Source organism: Sciurus carolinensis, chromosome 16, assembly GCF_902686445.1.
Source record: "Sciurus carolinensis chromosome 16, mSciCar1.2, whole genome shotgun sequence".
Classification (NCBI taxonomy): Eukaryota; Metazoa; Chordata; class Mammalia; order Rodentia; family Sciuridae; genus Sciurus; species Sciurus carolinensis.
The window spans coordinates 58,228,739-58,246,599 of NC_062228.1; the positions used below are offsets into that span (position 1 = coordinate 58,228,739).

At 55.2% G+C, this 17,861-nt stretch overlaps 3 protein-coding genes across 3 annotated transcripts; 1 reads left to right on the forward strand and 2 right to left on the reverse strand.

The window, feature by feature from the left end:
* Positions 1-845: 845 nt before the first annotated feature.
* Positions 846-6,783, forward strand: Gfy (golgi associated olfactory signaling regulator). Its single transcript, XM_047529381.1, has 4 exons — positions 846-2,954; positions 4,088-5,279; positions 5,852-6,025; positions 6,463-6,783. Exons 2-4 carry the CDS (start codon positions 4,109-4,111, stop codon positions 6,660-6,662), a joined length of 1,545 nt encoding a protein of 514 aa, XP_047385337.1. The 5' UTR covers positions 846-2,954; positions 4,088-4,108; the 3' UTR covers positions 6,663-6,783.
* On the reverse strand, positions 889-1,678 carry Pth2 (parathyroid hormone 2). The gene is made up of 2 exons (XM_047529383.1): positions 1,554-1,678; positions 889-1,063 (listed from the first exon to the last, which is right to left on the reverse strand). The coding sequence occupies exons 1-2, from the start codon at positions 1,673-1,675 to the stop codon at positions 889-891; spliced, it is 297 nt and encodes a 98-aa protein (XP_047385339.1). The 5' UTR covers positions 1,676-1,678.
* Positions 6,784-7,077: 294 nt separating the features above from the next.
* Slc17a7 (solute carrier family 17 member 7) lies at positions 7,078-17,861 on the reverse strand. Its single transcript, XM_047528696.1, has 12 exons — positions 17,691-17,861; positions 13,010-13,262; positions 11,912-12,030; positions 11,558-11,672; positions 11,381-11,468; positions 11,141-11,227; positions 10,907-11,049; positions 10,154-10,303; positions 9,878-10,010; positions 9,188-9,298; positions 8,667-8,794; positions 7,078-8,454 (listed from the first exon to the last, which is right to left on the reverse strand). The coding sequence occupies exons 1-12, from the start codon at positions 17,750-17,752 to the stop codon at positions 8,161-8,163; spliced, it is 1,683 nt and encodes a 560-aa protein (XP_047384652.1). The 5' UTR covers positions 17,753-17,861; the 3' UTR covers positions 7,078-8,160.

Consider the following 17,861-nt stretch of genomic DNA (forward strand, 5'->3'; position numbering starts at 1 on the left):
GAAGGTCGCAGTTCAGAAATCCAGAAGAAACTACTGGAGGCTGCTGCAAGAGGCAGAAAGGCTTTTTCTAATGAAAGCGTTTTTCTGTGTCGGGCTGGGTTGAAGTCTCTTGGGTGTTATCTAATTTGATCCAAATTACAGATGAGGAAAAGGGTGCGCATAGAGGTTAAGCCCTTCCCAATATCACAAAGCTAGGTTGGGGGATCCTGGGCTCGGATGTCAGAGGGTTTCTCACGCCAGAGCCGGCGTTCTTTCCTCTCCACCCAGGGGCAAGTGACCAGAGGGGGAACAGCGAAATTGAGAGAGAGGAGCTGAAGGAGAGAAATGGAGACCCAAAAGAAAGTCATGAAAGAGTAGAGCAGAGACAAAGAAGGGAGGTGATTAAGAAGGGAAGATGAGTTTTAGAGGCAGAAGAGTAGAAGAGGCAGAGATCTGCACAAGGATGGGAATACAGAAAGGTGAGAAGAGAGAGGGAACAGACAACCGGAGAGGAAAGAGGCCCAGAGAAGGGGGCAGAAACTGAGGGGACAGAGACCTCGGAGGTTAGAGTGCCTGAGAAAAGGGCAGAGATGAGGGTTGCGAGCAGAGGCAGAGAGAGGCGGACCAGAGGTCCGAGGTGAGAAGAAGGAACAAAGCTGGGGTAGGACGGGATCCAGAGAGGGGAGGGAAGCCAGCTTCCAAGAGAGAAAAGCAGGAATGGGGTGCAAGGAAAGATTAAGGTGGGGGTGATTGAGGCTAGACACCAAAGTGGCCCACACAGGCCTCGCCCCGTTGTGTTGTGTACACACACACACACACACACACACACACACACACACACGGCGCTGGAAGAAGGCGCAGTCGCGAGCTCGCCGCAGTATCTTTATTAATGCGGGGTGGGCGGGGCGCTCAGGGCGCGTCCAGCAGCAGCAGCTTGTGCATGTACGAGTTCAGCCAGTGGCGGCGCTCGAGGGCGGCCAAGAGCCGCGCGCGCTCTCGGAAGGCAGCGTCGTCCGCCAGCGCCAAGCTCCGCCGCGACAGTGGGGTGACTGGACCCGACGAGGCCCGGGCCGGGGTGCGAAGGCTGTAGGGAGACGGATGGACCCGTTGCCCCCTCCCATTGCAGGTGGTCCTTCCTGAGGTCTAACTGGAAGCTCCATTACTGCACCGTGGTCTCCCCGCCCCGCCTCGTCTCCTCTCCTCTGTCCTCTGCGTGTCTGTCTGCCTGTCTCCCTTTCTCTCTCTCCCCTTCGCTCCCCAGGTCGGAAGCTCTCTTAGTATCCACACGGAGTCCCCCGCACTTGTCGGGCCCCAGCGCTCAGCGCACTGCCTGGCAAAGTAGCAGGCAGTAAACGTTGCTCAAAGAATGAGTCCATTTCGGCACCGAGTCGAACACCTTTCCCGGAATCTGTCTCTTGGATCTCTTTCTCGTGCTGATTCTCGGTCCACCCTCCTCTTCACATCCCGCCTCCCGCGCGCCCAGGCTAGTCTCTGTCCTCTGGGTTTCTTCGCCTCCTCTTTGGGTCTCTCCGCACGTCTCTGGGTTCCCACCCCTTCCCAGACCTCGCACCTACCTGAAGACCCCGGCAGGAGGCAGGGCAACACCTGAGGCAGTGCGGGTGCCCCAGGGCACAAGCAGCAACAGCAGCAGCAGCAGCCGCACCCGGGGGCTTCTGGTCACCTGTCGGGTCTCCATCACCTGTGGAGGAGAGAGAAGAGCTCCTAAAGTTCAATCCGGACCAGAGCCCCGGGCTCCACCCTCCCTTCACCCTCCCTCCACCCAGCAACCTCCTGCGGGGCCCCTACCGCTCAGTGGGCTTGGGCAGCGATGCCGTAGCCCCCTTATATCTTCTCCCCAGCCCCCGGCTCTAGTGACGCAGGCCGGGCTGGGGGCGCTGGGTCAATTCCCCCCACGGGCTCATTAGGAGCCAGCCGCGATAATGAGGAGTCCAGGGTGGGGGCCTTGCCGCTTCCTTGGCGGCCACCAACTAATTGGGACCAGGAGCTGAGACCTGAGAAGAGGAAGGGGGAGAGACAGAGACACAGAGGTGGGCACAGGGTGGGTGTGTCAGAGGGATAAAAATAGAGACTGCAGAGGGACCATCCAGTAGAAGTCAGAGACATAGAAAGAGATGAGGAAAACAGAGAGGAGGAGGAAGGGACACGCCTGGGAGAAAATGCCACAGGAGGGAAGGACAAAGACAGAGGGGACCAAGCAAGGGAAGGAGAGGAAGGAAGCGAGAAAGAGTCAGAGCCAGGTTGAGATGGAAGATGGAGGGAAAAGGCTCTCAGAGAGAAGGAAAGGAAAGATAGCAGAGAGAGGGACATGCCCAGAGAAAATCCTGAAGGGAGAGATCAGAGAGAGCAGGCCCCACACAGCAGGGAGGCGGGCAGAGGCTGGAGTACTAAAGGGCTGCACCTGGGACATGAGCTCCTGGATTCCCAGTTCCCCAGAGAGGATGTATACAGAGCTTGGACTCCTAGGGCTAAGGCTGGATGGGACAGGGACCCAATTTCCTGACTTTGGGGAAGGAATTGCTGAGGACCTGAATTCCTGAATCTGGGGAAGGAGAGAGCTGGAAGTCTGAATTCCTGGGTCTGACTGGAAGGAGCTGGAGACCTTGACTTAGTCGGTTCAAGAATGAAGGTACCAGGGACCTAGATCCTTGGCTTTGGGGGCAGAGGGTCAGGACCTTTGGTTTAAGAGGGAAGATAGTTTGGGTCACATCCTCCCCACATCACTCAGTCACTAACTCCCTTCTCCACTCCAGAGACAATGTCATTTATCTCTGTCCCTTTAAGAGCCTTAGCTGTTGCTAAGTTCCCAGGATCCCTGGGGAGGGGGTCAGATGCGTCACCTGTGCACCTCTGGGACCCTAGCTCCTGCTGCCCCACCCAGAGTCATTCTGCAGCACTAACAGGTCTTTGCATCTAACTCTGCTCACCTGCTGTTATCTTGGACACCTATTGAACAGGTAAGATACCCCAAGTGACCCTGTCCCATTCAGGCATCTGCTACCTCCACCTGCACCTGACCACAGACCAATGCATCTCTATTCAGACCATCCCCTGAAATGTGGAGATCCTAGCTCCATCCTCAATAAACAGGGAGCTTAAGAGTCCTGCCCCAAAGCTCTCCCCAACTCAGCTAAGAAACCCAGTCCTCCAGAGTCTATTTCTGGAAGACCCAGGACTCAGGGCTCCCAAATTCCTTCTAACTGGGTCCAAGAGTTCCAGACCCCTGTGTCCCTTCTCCCCTGTTCTCCAGCCCTGCAAACCTTACTCCCTCAAAAGTCTAGGCATCTGAACATCCTTTTTTTTATTTTATTTTAATTTTCTGGTACCAGGGATTGAACCCAGGTGCGCTTAACCACTGAGCCACATCCCCATCCCATTTTTCTTTTTCTTTTTCTTTTGAGGCAGGGTCTCACTAGGTCACTTAGGGTCTCCCTAATTGCTGAGGCTGGTTTTGAACCTGCAATCCTCCTGCCTCAGCCTCCCAAATTTCTGGGATTACAGGTGTGCACCACCATGCCGGATTTGAACTTCCAGTCTTCTAATCTGTGGAATGAGCCAGGGATTTAGACCTTAGCCCCCTCACCCTGTGGTACCCAGGATCCTGAAGCCCCAGCAACCTTCTGGCCCAGAACCCAAGTGTCTCCCTTCTCTCTCAGACCCCAGAGTCCAGCCCCAAGCTGTTCCTTCTGAGTTTTGTGTAAACAACTGTTGAGTCACAGAGTTCTGAAGGCTCAGGAAGGGTGAACCGTGTCCCCTGGGAGACCTGACACCCGCCAAAGTTAAAGCCCAGGATTTATGAGGGCTTAGAGAGGTGTCATTTTTTCCCAATTTCCTGGGACCTCTTGGAGAAACAGATAAGAAAATTAACTACCATTGCCAAGAAGCCCAGTGCCTGTGACTTCCTTAGCAACAGCGCCTACAGCCCTACAGCCTTTGGGGAGCTGCAGTGGGGTTCTGTTCCTTTCCCTGGTGCCCAAACAGGGCCCTAAACCCCCTAGTCCACTTGGGAGTCAGTAGGAGTGGCCTCTGGGGATTGGGAGGGGCTCAGGAGGCTTTGACCTTAACCTCTTCATCCCTGCTCCTCCAACAGCTACAGGCATCTCCCAGAGCTATGAAATTCTTCAGCCCTATCCTCTTCCTCCTCGTCTTCTTCCTCACCCAGCTGGGTTCCAAGGCTGCTCCCTCAGCCTCTCCATCTCTGGCCTCCAACTTTCAGGGGATGGACCATGCCTCTGAGACCTCCCCTGGTGCTTCTAAAAATTCTACCAGAGATTGGTCTAACCCAGAATTCCCTGGGACTGTTTATCCTGAGCCCTCTGAGAGCACTCTTGCAGTTTCTCCTGAGACCTCCCCCCTCAACTTCACTGAAACTCTCAGCCTTCACCTCCAAGAAACCCCACAGCCTATGTCCCCTGAGACCTCTAAGCCTGACTTACTCATGACCTCAGTATCAGATCTCCTAGACACCCCCAAAACTAACCCCTTCAAAGTGACAGAAACTTCTGAGACCCCCAAATCTGACCCAACTGGAAATCCACACCCAGGATCCCCTGAGACCTCCAAACCTAATCTCTCAGAAATTTCACATCCAGAATTTCCTGAGATCCCAAACACTGACCCTATACAGACCACACACCAAGAATTGCCAGAGACTCCCCAACTTAACACCACTGATGTCCCACATGCCAAAACCCCCAAGACCCCAAATCCTGACCCCGCCAAGACCCTTGATTCCAAATCTCTAGAAACCCACGACCCTGACACCACTGAGGTCCCAAAGTCTGAATTCCCCCAAACAATCCATCCTGATGCTACTGAAACCCCCCACCCAGAGTCCCATGTGACCTACACCAGCCCTACTGAAATCCCTCACACACAGTTCCCTCCCCCCCACCACCAAGATGCAACAGAGGTGTCCATGACCTCTGAGCCTGAAATCTCCACTAGTCTTGACCTAGAAATGCTTATGACCTTCAAGAATGAAGTCACTGCCTTAAATGAACTGCACCTGAACCCCCCACCAGAAACCCATACGGCCACGCAGTCCGACCTCTCTAAATTGCCCACCTCAGATTCTCCAGGGACCACTGAACTCAAGGACCCCCAGAACTCTGGCCCTAAAGGGTCAGACACTCCTCCTCCCTCAGCCCGGATTGCAGGTCTCCCTGCTTCTCAAGAGCTCCCCAATAAGCAGGCCCCTGCAACACCCCGGCCCCCGCAGCGGCGCAGCAGAGGAGACAGAGTCAATACTATCATCGTGGTGGAGCGAGTGAAAGAGACCGGTGAGGGGCTGGGCCTGGACTCCTGGGTCTGAGGGAGGAGGCTGGGCCTGGACTCCTGGGTCTGAGGGAGGAGGGCTGGGCCTGGACCCCTGGGTCTGAGGGAGGAGGCTGGGCCTGGACCCCTGGGTCTGAGGGAGGAGGCTGGGCCTGGACCCCTGGGTCTGAGGGAGGAGGCTGGGCCTGGACCCCTGGGTCTGAGGGAGGAGGCTGGGCCTGGACCCCTGGGTCTGAGGGAGGAGGCTGGGCCTGGACCCCTGGGTCTGAGGGAGGAGGCTGGGCCTGGACCCCTGGGTCTGAGGGAGGAGGCTGGGCCTGGACCCCTGGGTCTGAGGGAGGAGGGCTGGGCCTGGACCCCTGGGTCTGAGGGAGGAGGCTGGGCCTGGACCCCTGGGTCTGAGGGAGGAGGGCTGGGCCTGGACCCCTGGGTCTGAGGGAGGAGGCTGGGCCTGGACCCCTGGGTCTGAGGGAGGAGGCTGGGCCTGGACCCCTGGGTCTGAGGGAGGAGGCTGGGCCTGGACCCCTGGGTCTGAAGGATGAAGAAGCTGGGTTGGATTGCCCCTCTCCTGCTCCAGGTGTGACTCTGGTGGGGCGCCCGCGCGGCGCTACGGGAGGGGCCCTGTGCCTGTTCTTTGCGGGGACTGGGCTGTTGATAGGCATCTTCCTCCTGCTGTGGTGTCTCTACCGCCGGGCGGCCCAACACCGGCCCTTCGCACACCACAGGCTCCCGGACAGCGGGGATGAGCCCGGTGAGTGCCTGCTTTCCCTGAATGCCTGAATTCGCTGAATTTCCTTAACCTTCTGGGCCCTTTAGGGCGCCCTGCCCAAAAATACAGGACCCCATTCAAGACCAGTAAAAGCCCTGACCGCTCCAAGGCCATGTCCTGTCCCTTAATTATCTGAAATTTCACACGCACACTTCCAGGTCTTCCTCTAACTCAGTTGGAAATTGCCCCTCCCGGAGCTTTGCTGCGGCTCTGATTTCCCCGCCCCCTCCCGGTGGGCCCCGCCCCATAAAGCCCCGCCCCTTCCCGGAACCACACCTCTACGTTTATTCAGGTGCCCTCAACGTATCCTTTGAACACCCAGTTTAAATGGATAGTTGGAATCTCTCGGGCCTCCTCACAGGCCAGAGGTCAGGAGACCGACAGGTCCTGGGGATGACCCCGCCCCTTTGCTTCCTCAGTTTTGCATTTGGACGCCCCGAAGGACCCCTACGACCTCTACTTTTATGCGCCGGATGCCTGGGTCCCTTCACACATCGCCACCAAGCAGCCCCCTCCCACACCCCCACTACCACCCAAGCTGCCCCCGCCGCCACGCGGGGGTCGGCCCCAGCGCCTGGAGTCGCTGTCCCCAGCCACCCTCCCCAACAACTTCGTGTGAGCCCCTTTGGGGTCCAGCAGGACCTGTGCATTGCTAGACGGAGGGAGAACCCAGAGGTCCTGTCCTCCTGGCAGGCTTGGCTGCTTAGTGGAGTTCCTCGGTAGAGGGTCCGACAAAGAGAATCGCTTTCGCTAATCTGAGAACACAGTCTGAGGCCGAATAAATCGTGTTCCCACAGCTTGAGACCTCCGACCTGAGTTTTGGGCCACAGGGACTGAGTTCTGAGTTGGCTGTGACTGAGGGGGAATGGAGCAGGTTAGAGGCTGGTCTCCTGGATCTGAGAGAGGAAGGCACTGGGGCCCAAACCCCTGGGCCTGAGGAAACAGGAGGGCTGGACCTGGGCCCCTGGGCCTGAGGGAGGAGGGGGGGATCAGGATTCCTGTGACCCCACAACCCAGGACAACTGAGTCTGTACACCAAAGCATTTTATTGGAGTGGGGCAGGGCAGGATTTACAATCACAGAGACAGACACCAAGACACAACCCTGCCCCAGGAAAAACTCCTTTCCCCCAGCCCCATTCCCTTTCCTGGGATTCTGTGACTTCTCCTACATATGTTCCCCAAATTCTAAACTGAAAGAGGGGTGTCTGAGAGGGGAAGGATCCCAGATTTTAAGTCATTTAGCCCCTGAGGGACACAACAAATGGCCACTGAGAAACTGAGGGTAGTCTGATACCACCCAGGAGAATAAAGTGCAAGGAATTGGGGGGCAAAGGGCATCTTGAAACCACCATGGGGAAATTCAGTGGTGGTGGCTTCAAACCATTGAATAAATAGACTAGAGCAGCCACTATTTAAACCTGAAAACTGTATCAGAAAAAGTGCACAGGGGTGGAGAGGCAAGTTGTTAAAACTGCCATTTTGGTTGTTTCCCTGGAGGTTGTGCAAAGCTAGGGAGAAGGTTGGTGAATTTGGTGCTTCAGCAGAATCTGCTGGTGGTAGGGGTGAAGGGGGTGGTTGAAACCGCCATTTTTCCCTCAGAAACGCTGGTGAGAATGAATCCCTGGAATGGCGGGGATGGGGAATTGGGAAACCAACCTAGAAAATGCAGAGGAGTTAGGAGAGATTTGGAAATTCTAGAGGAGGACCTTGAACTTTTCTGGGGAGGGGGACTGAGGAATCTCAGGGGTTAACCTGAGAGTCTCTGGGGTTAAAGGAAAGGAGGAGGTGCCTCAAAACCACAAGAGAGAGTAAGAGGTTGAACTGTCCATTCAAATAAAGCCCTGAAAGGAGAGATCTGAAACCACTGAGGCAGAAGGAGTGGAGAAGGAAAACTTCAAGGGGCATGTGGGTATTCTTGAAACTGCCAGTCTGCAGCTCCACTACCCCTGAGAGGCAGTTGGGAAGGGAGGAGATTTTGACAGCACTGGGAACAAGGGAAAGTGCTTTTTAGGCCTGGTAAGACAGAGAGGAGTGGGGTTCCTTGACACTGCCACTCAGGCCAGAGATGTATGAAGTGGAGGTCCTGGAAACTGCCATTTGATGGGAGGCACATGGTCAGTAGTCCCGGACAGGGGGTGGGGGCCTGGGGGGTTGAACCGTGCTGTGTGTTGCCCCATAGGAAGGAGGGGGAGCAGGGGGTGCTCCGGGGGGCTCAGCTTCATCCTCCATTTCACTTTCGTCACTGCCAGCCAGCTGGTCATGGCTAACGAACCCACACTTCTCTTCGCTCATCTCCTCAGGCTCCGCCCATGGCTGCTTCTCTCCAGAGGCAAAGACCCCATAGAAGATGACACCCCCATAGTGCACCAGGGAGGCAATTAGGAACACATACTGCCACTCCTCCCGAGTCTGTATGGGGGACAACAAAGGATGAGGTCAAGTAAGAGGACAGATAAACAGGGGTGGAGAGTGAACAAGGCAGGGGGGCATGAATAATCAGAGAAAGGGATGCTGAGGTTCAGAGAGAGGAAAGAGACCAGAAAGGGCAATGGACAGAACGTGGTCAAGAAGCAACCAGGCATACATTTGGAGGGCAAGAGAGGCAGGGTCTGAACACCGACCTTGTGCTTAGTCATGGCGCCCACGATGATAGGGCACACCATGCCGGACAACGTGCCCACGCCGTTGGAAATGCCCATGAGGATGCTGGCATAGCGCGGAGCGATGTCCAGGTGGTTCACGTTGAACCCTGGCATGGAGGAAGCCAGGAGGCTTTACACTCAAATCGCACTCCAGGGATCCCACCAGGATGTTCCGGATCCCCACATCAACTCCCCTCTTTTTTATGGGGTGGGTACCAGGGATTGAACCCAGGGGCCCTTAATCACTGAGCCACACACCCAGCCCATTTCATGGTTTTATTCTGGGATAAGGTCTCGGTAAGTTGCTTAGGGCCTTATTAAGTTGCTGAGGCTGACTGAACTTGTGATCCTCCCGCCTCAGCCTCTGGAGCAGCTGAAGGCCTCCCTCCACCACCACTTTTTAGTCCACCTTTTGCAAGGCAGGAAGACCCATTTCTGAGTCAGAAAGCTCCCTATACAACTGACCAACATTCCACAAGCTGCGCATCTGCCGTTCTCACCAGAGATGGCGAAGCCGCTGAAGCCCACTGCAAGGACCAGGAAGGAGATGGCCACACCTTTGGAGTGGGAGTAGCCGACCACCAACAGCAGCGTGGCTTCCATGCCAAAGCCTAAGGAGGGCCGTGTCTCCTGAGTGCCCGCCAAGGTGGGGCGCAGGCTGCCCCAGATCCCCTTTCCAGACCTGTTCCTATCCCAATCTTCCTCTTGGTCCCGGATGGGTCACCTCTGTAATGGGCCCAGGTCTTTTCTCCCATTCCTCCAGACCCAGGAGCAGTACCCTGTTTTCCCAAGACCAGACTTTGTCATGGCCCCCTAACTAGGCCACATCCTGAAGCTGCAGAATCTGAACCACATTTGTGCATTTCAGTGCTCTCCCTCTGTCACCCCGCCCCCACTCAATAGGCAGCATGCCCTTTCCAGGACCCCCCACTCATAGACCCTAGTGTCCTGCTCTGCCAAGTCACTTGAAGGCCCGCCCTTTCGTGCCCAGCTTCGTCTCCCACATTAGCCTTGCCCTTCCACGCGTGGCCTCTGAGACCGATGCATGAGAATCTGTTCCACGCAGGCCTGCCTTCAATCCTCGCCCTGTCCTATTAACCACGCCTTTAGGCCACGCCCATCCCAGGGCCCATCCATTGGATTCGCCCCACCTCTCTCTGCTCCAAGGAGGAGGTCCCTAGGCCACTCACCCCCGCAGTTCATTAACTTGCGCACGTTGGTGGTGGACATAATGCGACGGCTCCGCAGGAAGTCCGCAATCTGACCCCCGATGGGCACGATAATTGTCATGACCAGATGGGGCAGCGCTGACACCAGGCCCACCTGCAGGAGCAGGTGTGTGGGTGGGGGTGGGGTGCCATCAGAGATTGCTGATTTGCTGTCTCTGCCTGTGGATGCTCCACCGGCTTCTCCCTGCCTAGGGATCCCTCTCTCACCCGCGCCGCGCTCCTTCCTCCAGGACCTACCTTGCTGATCTCAAAGCCAAATACTTCTTCAAAGTATGCAGGTTGGGAGATGAGGAGCAGGTAGAATGTCCAACTGCGGCAGAAGTTGGCCACGATGATGGCATAGACTGGCATAGATGTGAAGAATCGCCTCCAGGGTGTGTTAAATTTCTGGGGAGGGAGGGGATGGGAGAGGCCGCTAAGATGGACACCAGAGATAGGTGCTTCTACATGCCCCTTCAGTGACCCCACTGTAGTCTCCCAAAGATCCATGAATCCCGACCTTACTGAAGTCTCTAGGGAATCTAAGGGCACTGGCCAAGCTGTTTCCCCATGGGGACCTAAGAGGTTGGAATCGCTGCGACATTTCAGGGATGAAGGGGTGGATCCTGGCTCTTCAGTGGCCTCTCAGTTTCTCAGGTGTCAGCCTCGCGATGACTCATATATTGAGCCCAGGAGTCTCTGTTCCCCACACCCCCTAAATCTAACTTCATCCACCCCAAGGACTACCAAAAACCCCACATTCTAATCCGGTTGCTTTGAACCACGCCTCATTGGTAGTTCTAATCCCACCCACCTCGCGACCTAACCCCGCCCCCTGCACCTGCTAATCCCGTGCTCCACCGAGCATAACCGGCTCCTAGATTCTAGCCCCGCTGTTTTTGTGGTCCGGTCCTGTCTCCTCAGAATCTACAGGAACCCGGCAGGATCTACAGCCTGTGCATGTTCAAACCCAGACATCCCTCCCCGCCCCACCCCAGCTTTTGCCCAGACCGTAACGGGGTTCATGAGTTTGGCGCTCTCGCCGATGGCGTCCTCAATGTATTTGCGCTCCTCCTCGGAGATGCTGGGATGCAGTGCAGGGGACTCATAGGAGACAAGCAACCAGAACAGATACCAGAAGATCCCGAAGCTGCCTGAGGGGGGTCAGGAGGGCATGGAAACGGGGTGACGACGGGCCCCACTCCGCCCCAGAGCCACCTGGAACCAGGCGTCGGGGTCCCTCACCGTAGACGTAGAAAACAGAGCTCCATCCCGAATACTGCACCAGGACCCCAGCGAGGGGCATCGCGACCACTGCCCCAGCATAGGAACCTAAGGAAGAGGATTCTGGATAGAGAACAAGTCCATCCTCCCAGATCTCAGGAATATGGACCCTCAGACCTCACCTTTCTAGGACACTGAAGTAAAGACCACACCCTTCCTCCCTCAGATGCAGGAGTTGGGTCCTCAGCTCCTTTCTCTTACCGCAAAAGGCTGTCGTCGCCAGGCGACTCCGTTCTAAGGGTGGGGCCCATTTGCTCCAGATCCCGTGGCAGGCGGGGTATGTGACCCCCTAAATACGAAAAAAAAAAAAAAAAAAAAAAAGTTAATGAGAAGAGGCGGGATCAGATAGGGGGCGGGATCATATTGGCTGGGCTTTACCTCTACCAACCCCTGCAGGATCCTCACGAAGATGACACAGCCATAGTGGACTCGGGCAGCTGAAGGGATCAGCATGTTTAGAGTGGAGGTAGCCACAATGGCAAAACCGAAAACCCTGATGGGAAGGGTGGGAGAAAAAGATTCCTAGGATGCCCTCCCCGCCCACACCAGGCTAGGCCCTATGTTCCCCAGAATTCCTAGTCCCACCAAATCCGTGATTCCCACCTTCCACAATCACAAGCCCCGCCCCAAACTCAGGCTCTTCCCATTTCCCGGGAGGCAGATCCCCAAGTTTAAGATACACTAACTCCACTCAACTGTAGGTCTAACCACCTTGAGGCCCCACCACCATACCTGTTGGCTGCGAATTTTTGGCAGATAAATCCTCCAGGAATCTGAGTGACAATGTAGCCCCAGAAAAAGGAGCCGTGTATGAGGCCGACAGTCTCTGGATCCCAGCTGAACTGGGCTTTCTGTGGGCCAAAAGGCACATCAAACCAGCCACCCAGCCCCAGGCCCTGCCCTCCACCAATCAGCGGCCAGAGAATTAGCCCCTTGGCCATTCAGCAGCAAGGATACCCTCCCACCGCCCAAACACCTGCCAATCAGATATCAGGCCATCTCCTGTCAGTTGATAAACCACTCTTCAAGTTGCTAGGAGGAGTACTACCGCCTTAACAACAGGACACATTGCTGCCTAGTAGCTTCCTTCTGCCTGCTTTCCTACTTTAATACCCCTCTCTCAATGTCCCAGGGCCCATAGCATGGGGGTGTCTCTACTTCTATCCATCTTATAACCTGTTTGTGGGATGACCTGGATAAGGTCTGGGCAGGGACAAGGAACTGCTAAATTAGGGGTGGTCCTGATCGGAAAGGAACAAAAGGAATGCCTCTGGTAGTCCACAGTCCAAACCAGGATTTTTCCCCGCAGAGGCAGGGGCATGGTCTCTACAGTACTGAACTTAAAATATCGGAAAATCTGAGATGGGGCCGGGTTTTAAGACAGCCAGAGTACATCCGACAAAACTTAGGCGGCAGCGGGACTTCAGATAATACAGGATCAAGTTTAGGGAGGAACTTGAGATAGGACTGGAATTGAGTAGATGTGAGCCAGGAACATGAGCTTGGGGCACAGGAGTGAACAAAATTGTTGGTAGGTACAAAATGGAAAAGAGGTAACACATAGGGGACCTAATGCTGGAACAGAGTCTACTTTTTGCAATCAGGGACCAGAAAAGGGGGCGGGGCTTCATTTCGATCTGGGTGGGGCTTAGGAAGTGGAGAGCCCTGAGGGGGTAGTTAGAGCTAAGGAGTGATACAGCTGGACCCGGGCACTAGGGCTGTGGTTGGGAGGGGCGTGGTCTGGATCGCTTGTAGGCGAACGTGACGTCATCAGGGACGTGGGCAAGATTAGCACCCGACTGCTGCGCCAGGACTCCTGCCCTGAGCTACCTGCACCACCACGTGGCCCCCGCGGTGGGTTGTGCTGTTGTTGACCATGGAGACGATGGCCACGCCCAGGTTGCAGCGGATGCCAAAGCTGATGCAAAAGCCCAGACCGCTCATGATGGCGATAATGTAGCGGCGAGGGAGGCCAAAACAGGTGCAGTCCACAACTGGCGGGTCCCGGGTCTGCGTTGTCACCGGGCGCCCGTCAGCACTCAGCTCCAGGGTCTCTGCACCTTCCTGCCGCTTCTCCAGAAGTCTTCAGGGCAACAAGAGTTAAAGTCTCAGAAGTCCGTACCCCCAGATCCCAACTCCCTGTGACACGGGAGTCCAATGCAAAAGCTCCTGCTTTTCGAGACCCAGAATTCTAAGCCCTCACCCGCTTCTTTGCTAGGAGTCCAGGTCCCTGGATCTCTTATCTCCCCACGATCAAGGAGTCTGGTCCCATTTCTATGTCTCTTGAACCAGGAAATCGCGTCCCCAATCCTCCCCGCCCTCAGGCTCAGGCGTGAAGGTTCTCAGCCCCCTTATCCCTCAACTTTCTCATCTCTCTCAACTCGGGACTTCTAGACCAAAGACTTCTTTGAGATCCAAGAGACTATGTCCCCATCACCCACTCCAAGGCCCAAATACTCTCCCCAGCCTCCTATCCTAGATCTCAGTCTATTTGAGGAAGCAAAAGGTGCTAAGGAGAGACCTCAGCAAAGGTGTCAAAAGAACAGATGCTTCCCAGCTATACACCACCGCCCCCCCCCCACATGCCCTTCCCTGCTTTCAGGCCCAGGTGTGGGGCTGACATCCAGCTGACTCCACCACAGCCACCAGAACCCCATTCCCGGGAACAAGAAGGTGGGGAGAGGGCCAGCCAAGCCCAGGAATCCAGCAACCCAGCCTGAGCATCCCTGAGGAAGCTTGAGTTCAGGCTGTCAGCCTAGGGGGCAGGGAGGGGGGAGTGGCGGGTGGTGTCCTGGCAGGGGACAGATGGCCCTGGTAGAGAGATTGGCTCATTCCCCAGCGTGATTCTCGCCCCCGCCCATTCTGGATCCAGGATTGAGTCTGTGATGATGGATAGGGCACTTGGAGGGCCGCCTCAAACCCAGAGAGAGACTGCAGGAAAAAAAGAGATGCCTGGAGACAGGTGGGGAAAGACTGGAGATGAGGGGAACAGATAAAGGGGAGCCGCATAGGCACCCAGAGAGCCAGGGCTAGAAATACAGAAGGGGCAGAGAGGGGAGAGGGTGGGGGACAGACACCCAGAGAAAGGGCACAGAAACCCAGAGAGAGTGGGACAGAGGCCCAGAGAGAGGAGGCAGAGAGCCAGAGAGAGGAGGGATGATAAACAGAGAGGGAGCAGGACGGAGATCCAGAGAGGGAGGCAGAGACCCAAGGAGAGGTAAGACCCAAAACCCAGGACAGAGGACATAGATGCAGAGGGAGGAGAACAGATACCCCGGATGTTGAAAGATGGATAGACTAGGAGACAAAGGTGAGGCAGGCCGGGGACTGATGTGTGAGGTGTGGCCCCTCTCTGAGGCGGGTAAGCAACCAGGGTATCGGGCTGGATCCCAGGAAGGGGCTAGAACAGATGGAGGCGAGGGAGACTGGGACGGGGGAGGAAAGAACAGCCAGACGGTCTGGGGGGAGGGAAGTGGAAGAGATGAGAAAACACAGCCACGCTCCCATCCTGGAACTTAAGGAGGTGGGGAAGGGATGTTAAGAAATGGGGGGGTTAGAAAGAGGGAGGAGTGGACAGAACTCAGGGGAATGAGGACTGAGACCCAGGGTGAGGGTTCAGAGAGCCTGAGACAGGTGGAACTCGAGCCCGCAGAGTGAATAGTACAGTATGGCAGGGATTTCCCTCAGGTACCCCCTGTCAGAACATGTCACCCAATGAGATTAGGTCTTGACCCATCTTGATATCAGATATTTGACCCTGAAGCTCAAAATGTGATTGCAGCCCCTGAAATGTGATAATCACGGTTTATATTGTGTGATGTCAGATCTCAAGCCAAGACTTTTTAAATGGTGGTCTCAGTATTCCACATCTATAAAATGGGGGTGAGGGACTGGGGTTGTAGCTCAGTAATAGAGTGCTAGCCTAGCATGTGTGAGGCACTGGTTCAATCCTCAGCACCACATAAATAAATACGTCAAATAAAGGTATTGTGTCCATCTATAACTAAAAAAAAATCTTTAAAAAATAAAAATAAGGGCTGGGGATATAGCTCAGTTGGTGGAGTACTTGCCTCACAAGCACAAGGCCCTGGGTTCAATCCCAGCACCACAAAAAAATAAAAAATATAAAAATAAAAATAAAAATAAAATAGGGGCAAGATTAGCAAGTTCTGACAGAGGAAATGTTGAGGTGATGGTAATCGTTCTAGTAGACCAGCAATACAGACAACAGAACAGAGAGAGGACAGCCTGGGTGGAGATCCCCCTCCCCTCTTTGGAGAGATGCCTGGACCTCAGACCTGGGGACTCAGTGATGAGGAGAAGCCACGTTTAAGAAGTAGTTGACCAAAATGGAGAGGAGGTCTCAATTGCCCTCTCTTAGGAACACCCACTCTCTTTCTCCTTATGGTCTTTTGTTTTTATCTTCCCCTTGCACAACTAAGGAAAGTGAGGTTCAGGAAGCAGAATCAAGGTCATGCAGAAGAATAGCAATAGTAATGGGGGGATGGGATGTGACTTTGTGCTTAGGCACCTTTGGGTTCAATCCCAAGTATAAAAACAAAAACAAAAAACAAACAAACAAAAAAAAAAAACAGCACTGGGGCCTGGTCCTTCTTGGCCCTCAGTTTTGCTCAAAGGAGGTATTATGACTTCCATCTCCCTGCTTTCCCCTTCCTCCCATGTCCTTGTCCCATGTCTCCCTGGGTACTGTCTGTTTCCTGGTCCAAGAGTCCTCCACCCACTCTAGCGTCACTCATCTAGAGGAAAATCTGCAGCTTCTGTACCAGGTTGGGGAGGGAGACTAGGCTCATCTGGGTCCAGATGATGGGTCTTGTACTCAGTCACTGACACCCCCACTCCCAAACTGAACCTGTTTCCCCAGCCTTATCTAGAGGATGACATGGGATGTTGTGGTAGGTCCAATACAGGCGTTCTCCCCCTTCTCCAGCCATCAGAGGGAACCCTGGGCTTTGGATGCAAATGCTCTTCTCTGCACAAACTCCCTGCTTAGTGTCCTGGCCCGAATTCTGAACTCTGGGGTCTCTGGGACCCAGGAGGCAGCTCAGCGAGGTGAGGATGAGGCAGAGATAGACTGAGAGAAATCCAGACACGGTTGAGAAACTGAGAAGCCCAGACTGAGGGAGGGGGCCTAAGGAGCACATCTCTCCTGTTGCCACCCCCCCAGCCCCCTCCTTCAGCACATCTCTCTCCCTCTCCTGACTTCGCACTGATGTATTTTGAGAAACTCGTGAAAGGAGGCGAGAAAAAGGGTGGGGAGGGGATGAAAAACTGGGAGAAAAAAAAGGAGTGAAGTGCTCTCAGCCCCCCCTCTACCCCCCACACTGCGCCATCCCCGTGCCTCCTCCCTCTGTCCAGCCTTATTCCTGTCTCTCATGTTACTGAAAGGTGGGGTAACTTTGGAGCTAGGAGGTGATCCTGCAGCAAGCAGGACTAATGTTAGTCTTAGAAAAGGACTTGAATGGCCTAGTGAGATGAACTGAGGGTCAACTAAAGGTGGCCTCAGGGCTGTGGGTCAAGGGGACAGGGTCTGAGGGCATGGGGGCAGGGGCACAGTGTTAAGGAGGCTGTCTCCTTCCCGCCCTGTGGCCAGGTATTTTTAGGTTTTTCCGCAGCTGAGTTATTTCTCTGACTTAGAGCCAAAGCTGAGGTTGGGGGTAAGAGACTGCAGGGAAAGTGTCCATACTATCCTGAGGGGCACCCAGGTCACTGGAGTCATCACTCCAGATAGAAGGAAGTCCCTCTCAGCTCTAGCCAGTATCTTTTGGAAAGTCTGACCTACCCCAGGAGCCTAATTTTTTGGCCTGCAACACTCCCCCAGGGACCCAGGATACCCTGGCTTCTTCCCCCAGCTTAACCCCCCTCAAGGACAAGGACCTGTGGGCCCCAATCCGCTTTAGCTTCAGATTAAACTCCCTGAGGGACAGAAAGTGAGAAAGACAGAAAGATGGGGAGACCCAGGGTGGGGAAACACAACTCAGAGAGACAAGGGGCAGAGATCCCAGATATAGAGGGAGACAGAATCCCAAAGAAGGGGTACCACAGATTCAGTGAAGAGAAAAGACCAGAGTCAGAAGTTAACAGAGATCTATTGATAGCAGTGGTCAGAGAGCAGCAGGAGAAGTGAGCACTGGGACAGAGATCCAGAGAAAAAGAGGGGACTGGAACCCGGAGATAAACGTGAAGAGGGAGTGGTACAGGGATCAGAGAAATGGGACAGAGACCCTGAGCAAGGGAAATGTACAGTCCCAGAGAAAGAGTAGAGTCCTTTGTGCCCCTGAGGTGCAGACAAAAATGAATGAGGTAATGGACAGACTGGACGGGGAGAACGGCGCCTTTGGAGACTGAGCGAGAAAAATGGACAGATGGGTGGACCTCACACACACACCATACTAGGGTATTGCCTTGTCCTTCTGTCCTGCTCCCAGGTGGGAATGAGCATTTTCCTTGGACCCTCACACTCTTCCCCTCCCAAGACCTCCACCAGGCTCACCGGTGCAGCTTCCCGAGGGCGCGACCTGCTAGCTTCCGAAACTCTTCCTGACGGAACTCCATGGTGGCTGCCCCTGACGCCCGTCCCCCCGCCGATCCCCCCCGCCCGCGGGCCCGGGCGGCCGCGTCCGGGTTCCCGGGGTCCGCCCCGGCCCGGCCGGCCCCGCAGCTC

What these genes read in the sequence shown, in the direction of transcription:
- Pth2 (XM_047529383.1), bottom strand. Translation starts at nt 1,675, where the DNA reads ATGGAGACCCGACAGGTGACCAGAAGCCCCCGGGTGCGGCTGCTGCTG. An exon ending in CCTCCTGCCGGGGTCTTCAG is followed by an intron (nt 1,064 to 1,553) that starts GTAGGTGCGAGG and finishes GTCTCCCTACAG; the next exon opens with CCTTCGCACCCCGGCCCGGG.
- Gfy (XM_047529381.1), top strand. Translation starts at nt 4,109, where the DNA reads ATGAAATTCTTCAGCCCTATCCTCTTCCTCCTCGTCTTCTTCCTCACC. An exon ending in GGAGCGAGTGAAAGAGACCG is followed by an intron (nt 5,280 to 5,851) that starts GTGAGGGGCTGG and finishes CTCCTGCTCCAG; the next exon opens with GTGTGACTCTGGTGGGGCGC. An exon ending in GGACAGCGGGGATGAGCCCG is followed by an intron (nt 6,026 to 6,462) that starts GTGAGTGCCTGC and finishes TTGCTTCCTCAG; the next exon opens with TTTTGCATTTGGACGCCCCG.
- Slc17a7 (XM_047528696.1), bottom strand. Translation starts at nt 17,752, where the DNA reads ATGGAGTTCCGTCAGGAAGAGTTTCGGAAGCTAGCAGGTCGCGCCCTC. An exon ending in CAAAAATTCGCAGCCAACAG is followed by an intron (nt 11,673 to 11,911) that starts GTATGGTGGTGG and finishes CCTTCCCATCAG; the next exon opens with GGTTTTCGGTTTTGCCATTG. An exon ending in TTGGCTTTGAGATCAGCAAG is followed by an intron (nt 10,011 to 10,153) that starts GTAGGTCCTGGA and finishes CTGCTCCTGCAG; the next exon opens with GTGGGCCTGGTGTCAGCGCT.